At 39.5% G+C, this 12,541-nt stretch overlaps 1 protein-coding gene across 4 annotated transcripts in view; it reads right to left on the bottom strand.

Annotated features, from left to right (window-relative positions):
- The window catches only part of PTPN11 (protein tyrosine phosphatase non-receptor type 11), a 79,690-nt gene that overhangs the window by 51,201 nt on the left and 15,948 nt on the right, over positions 1–12,541 (bottom strand). For all 4 annotated transcript variants that reach the window (XM_081252686.1, XM_081252687.1, XM_081252689.1 and 1 more), the window contains exons 2-4: positions 9,070–9,192; positions 3,095–3,289; positions 873–1,065 (exon numbers count right to left, since the gene is read on the bottom strand). In XM_081252686.1, coding sequence (XP_081108812.1) covers positions 873–1,065; positions 3,095–3,289; positions 9,070–9,192 — 511 coding nt within the window. The remainder of the gene's footprint in view (positions 1–872; positions 1,066–3,094; positions 3,290–9,069; positions 9,193–12,541) is intronic.

Consider the following 12,541-nt stretch of genomic DNA (forward strand, 5'->3'; position numbering starts at 1 on the left):
TTGCCAAGAGCTGGGGGGAGGGGGAAAATGGGGAGGGACTGGTAATGAACCCAGGGTTTCTTTTTGGGGTGATGAAAAGGTTCTGGAATTAACGTTGTTGGCTGCATAATTTGTGAATATACTAAAAACCACCAAATTGTCCACTTTAAAAGGGTGAATAGTATGGTGTGTGAATTATATCTCAATAAAGCTGGGTTTTTTGGTTTTTTTTTTTAATCTTATTGAAAAACCGAAGCAATAAGTGAAGAGACAGTTGCTATTTAGGAAACTATGTCAAAACAAAGTTTGATGTAGTTGACCAAGAACCAACCTCCTTGGTCTAGCCATCGCATTAAAAACAAGAAATGGTGAATTCAGTTCTCCCAGCCTTAACCAGAATTCTATAATGTGAAAGTACATGTAGTCACAGGCTAGACTGTGCTGACCCAAGGGAGAAGCTGAGGCCATCACTTTAGAAATTGAGACAGAGGCAGACTCCAGCTGTAACCAAGCACAGATTGAGATACTGCAGGGCTGGGAATTCCCTGGCGGTCCAGTGGTTAGGACTCCGTGCTTTCACTGCCGAGGGTTCGGGTTCAACCCTGGTCGGGGAACTAAGATCCTATAAGCTGAGTGATGCAGCCAAAGAAAAAAAAAAGACTGCAGGGAAGAAGGTGACGTACTGAGGCATGACTTAATCTGCCAGAGATAGAGAGGAAATAAGTAATTTAATAAAGTTCGGAAATGATGAAACAGTTATAATTAACAAGGTACTAAAAGTGTAGAAGCCCTTAACTAAATGACTTTGGAAGTAATGGTGTCGGTCTTCTCCCAGCAGAAAAACCACCGAAAGATGATGTTTCGCCAGACCCACAGTTCAATCCGGGTTTTACCTGACAGCGGATCATAACGTGGGTCACTTTAGACTTGCCGTCATTGCTCTCCCCTTTGTCATCTCCGGTTCGGACAGAGAGAACAAAATCTCCAGGGTGGCTCTGGCTCTCCCGCACAAGAAAGCTACCATGTTTTCCTTTCTCAGTTAATAATTTCTCTGCTTCTTTCCCAGACAGATGTCCATGAAACCACCTAAATTTTTTTTAATGAAAAATCAATTGAGTTCTGCCATGCGTTCACAACATTCTTTCACAAAACTACCATACATAGTCACCTCTACTCAACACAATTAAAAACAGGCACGTTCCTCCAAGAGGTTGATCCATTCCACATAAGACAGAATTTGCATCCCAAAGCAGGCAGGAAAAATGACAAAGATATTAAGAGTGATCATTAGGGGAGTTCCCTGGTGGCCTAGTGGTTAGGATTCTGGGCTTTCACTGGCATGGCCCGGGATCAGTCCCTGGTCAGGGAACTAAAATCCCACAAATCACGTGGTGCGGCCAAAAAAAAAAAAAAAAGAATGAACATTAAACTCCTTAAATGAGCCCACAATCATTTGGAGGCAAATATCCTCAATCTTTCCTATTTTCTTTTAAATCCCCCATCTTTTAAAAAGGCAGTTTGTCATTTCTCCACTGCCAAACGCTAAAAGGACCAACTATTTAATTACAGTCATTTAAAGAAGTTATAATAGAGAGTTATGGTAGCGACAGAGAATCATTTGAATGTTTGCCCTTGCTTTGGCATGCAAACACTACATTAAAAAGGATCTTCATTATAAATTAGTTCAAGCCTTCCAAGCTTTTCCAGATTTCCAATCTATATACTTCAATAGCCTCCAAGTTTGCTGTCGTCATCTTTGGACTATCTACTGGGTTATCATTTCAAATTTTAATGCACGTAAGACTTGGAGTAGAGGCAAGGGATTTTGCTAAAAATGTGAATTCCCATGCCTCACAATGAGAGATACTAATACGCTAAGTCTGAATGGGGCCCAGCAATCTGCATTTTTAACCAGCACACCAGAGTCCTAATGTAGGCCGTCTGAGGTCAGACTTTGAAACACCGCTACTCTAAGTTACTATAGAAAACATCTTAACATAGTCATATTAATAATGTGGCTTTTTCCCTCAGGATCTTGGTGAGGAAACAAGCATGATCACAGCACATAGTGCTAATGGCTCAACACTAAAGGAATATACTTCGAGGTAGTTTTCATCTACCCTCAACTGAACAGAGTAAAATTAAATAAACTGCACAGAGTTGGCTGACAGCCTTTTGCTTAATAATTTGGCTGGAAAACAAATTATCAGCATAAAATACCAGTGACATGAAGGTGTAAGTAGAAGAAACCTACCTGAAGACAGAAAATATTCAAACCTAATTAAGAGACCCTGATTTGGTACTGAGTCAGAGAGAAGAGACTGGGAATGCAGAAAACCAATAAAATCAACGCAAGTTAAGTCAAGCCCCAGCTTTCATCAGCTTAGTTCCAACACTGGGGAAAGATCTCTGAAATAATACGATTCCCTCTAATTAGGGTCATTCTCACACATTCGTGGATATAACATAAAAGAACTGATGAAAAATCTGACCCGAGTTCTCTGCTTTCCCACTTCTGAGCTTAAACTGACATCTGTTGGTGGCACTGCTGAATAGCTGGTCAGAAGCTACTACAGGGAACTGCTATTTTGGTGTTCCCATTATCATTTGTTTTCCTCTCCTAACGCTCAAAGTTCAATAACGCTCAAGGTCAATAATCTTAAAATTATTGCGTGTATCAAGTATATACAGGAATAGTCTGAGACTTCTGTAGAACGAGTGTAAGTAACACTGACTGAAGCTTTTGCAAGAAAAGGCCACTCTGAGAATAATCTGATCCTATTACTCTTACTTTAGTAACACTTATGCGGGCCTCTCACTGTTGTGGCCTCACCCATCGCGGAGCACAGGCTCTGGACGCGCAGGCTCAGCGGCCATGGCTCACGGGCCCAGCTGCTCCGCGGCATGTGGGATCTTCCCGGACCGGGGCACAAACCCGTGTCCCCTGCATCAGCAGGCGGACCCTCAACCACTGCTCCACCAGGGAAGCCCTTACTTTAGTAACACTTTTAAGATTACAGTTTGAGAAACAGAAGTCAAACCCCCATAATGCATTCACCTCACACCTATGGCATGGGAGAGATGCAGACTCTGCAGTTACGAAAATGTAACTGACCTTTCAGAGGTAGGATCTGCACAGTTCAGAGGATATTTGAGCTCAATAACATCTCCATTCTTCTCTTTTAATTGCCCATGATGTTCCATGTAATACTGGACCAACTCAGCCAAAGTGGCAAACTTCTCCCCTCCATACAAGTCATAGTAATCACCAGTGTTCTGAATCTTGATGTGGGTGACAGCTCCATTTCTTCTAAAATAGTCCATTAGAAAAGAGGGGGTAAAAGACAAATAAAGAGCTACTAGTAAAAATGGATCTCATATTCATTATCAGATTTCACCTAAACATTGAAACAAACCCAAGGAATGTGCAAGTTTACACTTTTCCTAAACAAATGCAGTGAGTGAAATAACCACACAGTCAACCATTTCAACACAAAGGGCTCTGCATATAATTAAGTGGCAATCATTTTTCTCATCAATTAATCAAGACAAATATCACTAAAATTAAACGTACATTTACCTTATAATCCAGTAAACCCACTCCTAGTATTTTGCCCCAAAGGAATGAAACTGCATGGCTACCAAAAGACTTGTACAAGAATATTCATTGCGGCCTTTTTGTAGTAGAAAAAAATTGAAAGGTCAAATATTTATGGCCAAAATGGATACACAAATACTCATACAATGAAATATCACACAGCAATTTAAATAAAAGAGAGAGGACCACTGATATATACAATCAACTTAGGTGAATCTCAAAAACATTACGTTAAGAAGCCAGACACAAAAGAATATATACTGTATGACTTCGTTTATATGACATTGTAGAATAGGCTCGTCAATGGGGATAAAAAAGAGAAGAGTGGTTGCCTCTTAGGGGGAGGGAGAATAGAAACCGGCACCAAGAAACTTTCTAGGGTGATAGAAATACTTAAGATTTTGATTAGAGTTCTCATTGCATTGATAAACACATTTGTCAAAACTCATCTTACTATACACTTAAGATACTACACATAATTGTATCTTTAAAAATCATTTTAAAGACATATAATTAACGGAGTTTCCAAAGTGAGATAGCTAGTATGTCAACCCAATCAATTGACAACACTGGCCAAAAGTTTCTAAAACTTGGTATTTTAGTTAGCCTAGGCAGCTTGATGATTTCCATTTGGTTTTCTCTACTACCAAGTACATCTCAAGGACACCCGTAATCATCTTTGTGGACCCAAGGGGTCTGGCAATCCCAAAATGGTAATCACTGACCTATATTTATTTTTCAGTCTGACCCTATAGTGTTATTGATGAAGCCTCTGTTAAATATAAATACACTTCTACTAAAGATAAAGGAAAATGGAAACGAAGTAAGAAAAATTGTCCTACAATGTTAATAACAATATCTACTTCTAATTTTTGGTTACAATCTTTTCCAGTGGGTAAAAAAGGCACTTTGGGTCTCTCTCCTCCAGCTACACCTGATTCTATTTTAACACCTCAGCTTTCTATCTCTAACCTTGACTTAACATATCACAAAAACAGATATTTCAGGTATGGACTATAAAGCAACATAGATGGATCTCAAAAACATGATACTGGGAATTCCCTGGCAGTCCAGTGGTTAGGACTCAGCGCTTTTACTGCAGGGGCCCAAGTTCAATCCCTGGTTGAGGAACTAAGATCCTGCAAGCCACACAGCGCAGCCAAAAAACAACATGATATTGCATGAAAGAAGCACAATGCAGAATGATATGCTCAGCATGTACCATTTATGAAAATTTCAGAATGCACACAAGTAATATTATACATTATTCATGATACAGACCACAGACATACATATATATTTTATTATTATATTACTTTTATGTTATGTTACTTATTATATTATATGTCCTTTTTTAAAATAAATTTATTTATTTTATTTATTTATTTTTGTCTGCGTTGGGTCTTCGTTGCTGTGGGCGGGCCCTCTCCAGATGCGGCGAGCGGGGGCCACTCTTCACTGAGGTGCGCAGGCCCCCCACCGCGGTGGCCTCTCCCACCGCACAGCAGCGGCTCCAGGCACGCGGGCTTCAGCAGTTGCGGTGCATGGGTCAGTAGTTGTGGCTCACAGGCCTAGTTGCCCCGCGGCATGCGGGATCCTCCCGGACCAGGGCTGCAACCCATGTCCCCTGCATTGGCAGGCGGACTTCCAACCACTGCGCCACCAGGGAAGCCCTGTACTTTTTTTTTAATGAACTAGAAAGAAATACACCAAACTCAGAAAGTAGCTGTCTCTGTGGCAAAGAGAAGAACGGCAGGAAGGGTGGTGAAAAAAGGGAAATTTTGCTTTTTTTTATATTTTATTTTGAAGAAAAAAATGACTGGCAATAAATACAATATGGGTACTTGGACATAATTTTTTGTATTTTTCTGTATTTTTTTCCCTCAAAATTAAAAAAAGGGGATCTTCCTTGACTAACTAAGGCAACCTAATCATCAAATTTTCAGCATGGACACATAACAAAAAGATTAGATCACCTGTAGAAAACTAGAACAATAAACTTGTCATTTATGCATGCACACACACACACACACACATGCATCTCAGTGTCTATAATATACATCATATACATAAGAAAACATATATAAAGTGAAACTTGGCAGTTTAAGAGTTGTTAAAAGCACTGGTTCTAAGACAGTTCACCAAAAAGATATACAGATGACCTTTAACCTTATTAAAATATGTTCAGCTTCAATCATAAGAGAAATTAAAATTCACTGAGATACCATTTCTCACCTATCAGGTTGACGAAAGTGAAAAGCTTGACAACACTCAACTGGAAGCTGTGGAAAAACAGGGACCCTCAGACACTGTTGGTGAGAATGCAAAATGGTACAATCACTGTGGAGGGGAATTTGGAAAACCTATACTAATATATATTGACTCTCTGCCCCAGTCATCTCACTCCCGGGAATTCACCTCTGAAGATACATTTCCAAAAGCACAAAACATATGCAAAATGTTATCATATTAGATGCAGTATTATTTATCATTGTAATATATTGGAAATAACTAAATTCCCATTTTTAGGAAATTGTATAAAGTTACATGCTATGCAGTTAATTTAAAAAATGAGAAAGATCACTAAAAGATTTCTGTAAGTGAAAAAAGTAAACTACAAAGAAATAATTTAGTATTCCACTTCATGTGTGAAAAGAAACACAGAAAGATAAACCATAAATTAATAAAACTGGTTACCTACAGGGATGGAAATAAGGTACACGGGGTAGGGATAAGAATAAAATTTGTCAGAATATACCTTTTTATACAGTTTGACTTTTAAATCTTGTGTTTCACATATTCAAAAAATAAAATCAACAAGGATCAAAAAAATGAGTACCAAACCAAAAAACTGAATACAGAAAGAAAGAAATGACTCTAACTTTGCAGTAAGTTTGTAACTACACAGAAAATTAATTCCCGTAGCTTTTGAACACAGTACAGATTATACACCCGTAGTGGGATATATGCTGTGAACAGAAACACTCCAGAGAAATCATGAACTTTACTTATGGGGTTTGTAATTAGAAATGATAATGGTATAGTAATTCTGAAACTATCTTTGTATTAGAAGATTCGGCAAATGAGGTCATACATTGATGCTGCTGTGAAACACGGTTCTCTCTACAGAAGGGAAACACAAATACGGAATGGGAAAAGGTAAGGAAATTGGGCTGAACTAGAGCTATCAGACTTGTCTGATATATATTTATATATTTATTGATACTGATATATTTAAATTTTGGTTTTAAATATATAAGTATTTATTTCCCAGCTCTGTCTACTATAAGGGCCTAGAAGCAATGACACTACAGAAGATGGGGCAAACAGATATTATGTGCTTCCTGATGTGAAATAAAGGGATGGCTTCAAAATCCACTATTGAAATGACGAGAGAAATTTGAATATGGACTGTGTGTTAGATAACATTATGGAATCACTTAAAATTTCTCATATATAATAATGATATTGTAGTTATACAGGATGTCCTTGTTCATAGGACATGCACACTGAAGTACTCAAGAGGTAAAAATAAGCATCCTGACATCTGCAACTTATGTTCAGAAGGTTGGGGGAGGGGAGAGTATACACATACACACACACACTCAGAGCAAAAGAGCAAACATGGCAAAATGTTAACAGGTAAAGGGAATGTGGGTATTCACTGTACTCATCTTTTGACTTTCCTATAGGTCTGAAATGTCTCAAGATAAAAAGTTGAGGAAAAAGAAAAAAAAAAAAGAACCTCAACAGTTCTGTAGTCCCGGCTCTGCCACTTACTAGCTATGAAACCAGCTTTGTAAGTTAACCTCTGTGCTTCAGCTTACTCACCCCTAAGATGAAGATAATAGTGGTATTTATTCATAGGTTGTTGGAGAGATTAAATAAAATGATATGTGGCGAGTGCTTAGCAAGATGGCCTGGAATATGTCAAGCCCTCAATAACGTCTGCTATCATCCTCCTCCTCAACATCATTGTTATTATTATATAATCTCCATCCAAACTCTTACAGGTCAAATGTCACTCAACTGTAGGTTAGAAGTCTGTGCTAGGATAAGCCTGGGAAAATTCATGAAGGCTTCTGCCCTCTCCTTGTAGCAAAAGGGAAGTAAAAGCCAACAATGTGAGCTCCTTGAGAAACTAATCGATACCAAAAAGGGACTTCCCAAATCCCGAAGGGGTCCTCAGAACATGTTTTCCTTACTTCTTTATTTAAAAATAATAATAATAAAAGCAAATTCATAGAGCAGTTCAGTTCTGGCTCCTGGAATGAGCTAGAGCATATAAGAGAAAGTCAATTTCTAGAAAAACTCTCCCACATGTGTTCAAAGAGACATGTAACAGATGTTGCCAATACTGTTCAAAACAATTTTAAACAAACTAAAAACAACTCAAGTGTCCAACAATAGGGGATGGGATAAACTGTGGTATATGCACACCTTCGAATATTATATAGCCATTAAAGTTAATAATTAGATCTATATGTATCAGCACAGAACTCAAAAAAAATTTAAAGGTAGTCTCAGAATACATACATTATAAAGCCATGGATATGAATTCTAAAAACACACAAACCAACCTCATATCATTCACACATAGTACAAATGCAGTATTAAAAACATGTTCAGGAAGGAGATATACCAACCTCTTGATGGTGGTTTCCTCTGAGGAAAGAGGGAGGGGAATGGGACTGGGCAGGGGAACAAACGGGACCACAACTTCCTCAGTGATGTTTTATTTCTTGAAAAAGAAAAGTGATCTGAAGAAACTCTTCTTCTTTCTTTTTTCTTTTTAAATTAAAGTATAATTGATTTACAATGTTGTGTTAGTTTCAGGTGTACAGCAAAGTGAGTCAGTTATATACTTTTTCAGATTCTTTTCCCTCTTTCCTAATATTTCTATTACAGAATATTGAGTATAGTTCCCTGTGCTATACAGTAAGCCTTTGTTGTTTATCTATTTTATATATAGTAGTGTGTATCTGTTCATCCCAAACTCCTAATTTATTCCCCCACCCCACTTTCCCCTTTGGTAACCATAAGCTTGTTTTCTACGTCTGTGAGGCTGTTTGAAGAAACTCTTAGAAAGTATTTTTCCCATTCAGTAATCAACAGATGGGAAAGGAAAAATGCAGGGAACAAGGATTGAGCCTTGTTTTGGATTGAACCAGGATCGACCCAGGCTTTAAGAACTTGTTATGTTATGCTCCAGCTCATCCTCAGTGGTCTCTCAAGAGAGGAAAAGCCCACCTTCAGGCCCCTTCTGCTGACTCCCCAAGCCTCTCACTCTCAGGAGGCCACGTCCTGAACCCCACAGCAGGCCTGAATCATACCTGATCTGTGGGCCAGGGCAGTGGCAAGGCCTCACCCACAGGACAGCAGGCAGACCTTCAGACCTTCAGACTCTAAATGAGGGTCGCAAGTTGTCCAAATGTGGTCCTAACACTTCCCCCCTGGAAAACACTCTCAGGATTCCTTTTCTTCCAACTTACCTAACAGAAAGTGTAAAGTCTCCAGGGTTACTTTTACTGGGCCTTGCCAAAAAACTGCCATCAACTCCTCTTGTCAACAGTAGGTTTTCTGCCTCCACGCCAGTGATATTTGGGTGAAACCATCTTGAGAGAGAGAGAAATAGACCAATGAAAAACAAAGGACTCTATCAGCACTACTTCCCACACCGTCACAGCTAAAATGCTTATTAGTAGAGTAGCAAATAAAAACACCAACCCAACCCCTTTCCCTTCCTCTCTTTGGTCACTGCCTCCTCCTTGTCTTCCCCATGGTAGGAGCCTGGGATCCTGCTAGCACAGTAGATGGGGCTGGGGGCATGGTCAGTGGGATTGGGGCTGAGGTGGATGCTATTTATATAGGGTGGTGGGGAGGGCCTTAGCAATAAGGTAACATTTGATCAGACCCGGAAGAAATGAGGGCAGCAACATGCCGCCATATAGGAAAGGAACATATCAGGCAGAGGGAGGAACAAGATCAAGGGCACGGGGGCAGACCGTACTTGACATGCTCAAGCACTCAAGAGGCCAGTATGCTTGGAGCAAAACACGCAAGGGAGAGAGTGGTAGATGAGGCCAGGGAGGTAATGAAAAGCCTGATGATGCAGGGCCTCGGAGGACACTGTAAAAACTTCAGCTTTTATTTTTTGTGAAATGTGAAAGGATTAGAGGGTTTTAGGCAGAGGAGCCACGTGATCTGACTTATATTTTTAAATCATCTTCAAGCTATCGTGCAAGAGTAGAAGCACATAGATCAGTTAAATAAGCTATTGTGACAATCCAGGCAAGAGATGATGATACCAAGGACCAAGGTGGCGGAAGGAGTAGTGATAAACGGTACAACTGGGAATATTTTAAGGGTAGCCAACAGGATTTCCTAACTTATTACATATGAGATGGGAAAGAAAGAAAGGAGTAAGAACTACTCCTAGGCATCATGTCTGGACAAGTGGAAGGTTGGCGGTACCGTGTACGAGATGTGGAAAAAGGGTGGGGAGAGGAAAAATCAAGTGTTAGATTTGGTATGTGTTAAATCTTTATTTATTTATTTATTTATTTATTTATTTATTATTTATTTTTTATTTATTTTTGGCTGCATTGGGTCTTGTTGCTACGTGCGGGCTTTCTCTAGCTGCGGTAAGTGGGGGTTACTCTTCGTCGTGGTGTGCGGGCTTCTCATTGCAGTGGCTTCTCTTGTTGCGGAGCACGGGCTCTAGGTGTGCAGGCTCAGTAGTTGTGGCGCACGGGGTTAGTTGCTCCGTGGCATGTGGGATCTTCCTGCACCAGGGCTCAAACCTATGTCTCCTGCATTGGCAGGCGGATTCTTAACTACTGTGCCACCAGGGAAGGAAGCCCTGGTACATGTTAAATATGAGATGCTTAATCATCTGAGTGTCTGGTACATATTAAGCACTAATGGTTAGATATTACTGACAATCATGACAATAACTATAAGATTGTTCTGACAAGAAGTAATCAGAAAAGGCAAGAATCTAGACATAGTCTATCAACATTCCTGTTGTTTACATTAACTGAAATGTATTTTCTTTTTAATTTTTCCTATAGCATTTTACTAGCATTTTGGGGAAAATCTAAACATCATTCTGATTATCCTAGAGAAAAATCACAGGGTTCAGATCAAAAGGAAAAAAATATTAGTTTGCTTTTTACTCCCTCCAAGAGCTTGTCAGAAGATCGAGGCAGAATTTTGCCCAGGGAAAAGTCAACCTCAATTTATAAGATACCTATCATTCCAGCATCCAATACTTTTGCATACAGTATGATTACTAAACTATCCTTTTTTTTTTTTTTTTAAATCTTGTCCACAGCTTCTTTAATCTATGGTTTCCACCTGAGTCCCCACAGTCCTAGGGAATCAAAGAGCAATAACAGAAGGCTTCCAGTTACTTTTAACTTTTCAAAAAGTATAGTGAAAATCTTATGTTAATCTTCAATTTGTCTACCTGTATAAGCTAGTTAAAATGTCAAATCTGTCTTGCTTTTGGCTACAAAACAATTATGTTACTTGGTGTGGTAGTCTGAAGCTGAGTGGCATATGTTTTCTTCTACAAAAAAAAGGGAAAACTAATTATTATATGATGAAATACAGGTTAGGAAACAATTCTCTTTAGAATATTGGGTTTATGGTTTAAAAAAAAAAAAAGAGGAGACCCCAGAAGTAAAAAAGCTGAGAATCGCTGGCATGTGGTGGCAAAGCTTTATGGGTAGGAGCACGGACTCTGGAACCAGACTACTTTGGCTCAGATTCCAGCTCTGTGTGACCCCAGGCTAGTTATTTAAACTGTTTTAACTCATCTATAAAATGGGAATAGCAACAGCACTGTGTCATAGGGTGTTGAGAGGATAAAGTGAGTTAATATTTATAAAGTGTCTATAACAGTGCCTGGACTTCAGGGTAGCCAAGGACAATGATGACTGCCTAAATTCACATCTTCCCACATATCCTTCAAAAACAATACAGGGGGGCTTCCCTGGTGGCGCAGTGGTTGAGAGCCTGCCTGCCAATGCAGGGGACACGGGTTCGAGCCCTGGTCTGGGAAGATCCCACGTGCCGCAGAGCAACTAGCCCTGTGAGCCACAATTACTGAGCCTGCGTGTCTGGAGCCTGTGCTCTGCAACAGGAGAGGCCGCGATAGTGAGAAGCCCGCACACTGCGATGAGGAGTGGTCCCCACTTTCTGCAACTGGAGAAAGCCCTCACGCAGAAACGAAGAGCCAACACAGCCATAAATAAATAAATTTAAAAAAAATAAAATAAAAAATAAAAATAAAAAATACAGGGGACTTCCCTGGCAGTCCAGTGGTTAAGACTCTACGCTTCCAATGCAGGGGGCGTGGGTTCAGTCCCCATGCCACACAGTGTGGCCAGAATAAATAAATTAATTAATTAATTAAAAAATTTAAAAACTAAGGGGAAATTTTTTTAAAATATGGAATTTTTTAAAAAGAACAAGTAAAACCACACAATAACCTAACCATGCCCTCAACAAAAGTAGAAGACAGAGAATGCCCAAACTTCCAAATTACCTGTAAGTAAACAAAAGAAGACATGCCAAATCTCAGTAGTGATCTCTCATCTTCTTACTGCAACCCTCTGTGCCAAGCCAAGGGCATTCTTAGAAAAACTGCATGTCAGAGAGAACAGGGGAGCTAGTGGCAGGCCTAAAATTGCTGTAAAACCACCTCCAGAAAGAGAAAGTCCACCCTAAGTGTGAAAATACTGAAAAAGTTTTCCTGTAGATCAGAGCCCTATTTATAGGAAAGGGGAATGATTTAAGGTGTAGTGTTAGAAATGCATGGTCTCTGGGGAAGAAAAAGGCAAAAAAGAGACAGGATCCATTTGGCAATTAGGTGACAAAAAGGAAAGGAAGTAGAAAGGGGAAATTTATTTACCTGCAAACAAAAAAACAAACAAAAAACCGAGAGGACAAATAACC

Source organism: Mesoplodon bidens (genome assembly GCF_964165515.1).
Source record: "Mesoplodon bidens genome assembly, chromosome: 13".
Lineage (NCBI taxonomy): Eukaryota > Metazoa > Chordata > Mammalia > Artiodactyla > Ziphiidae > Mesoplodon > Mesoplodon bidens.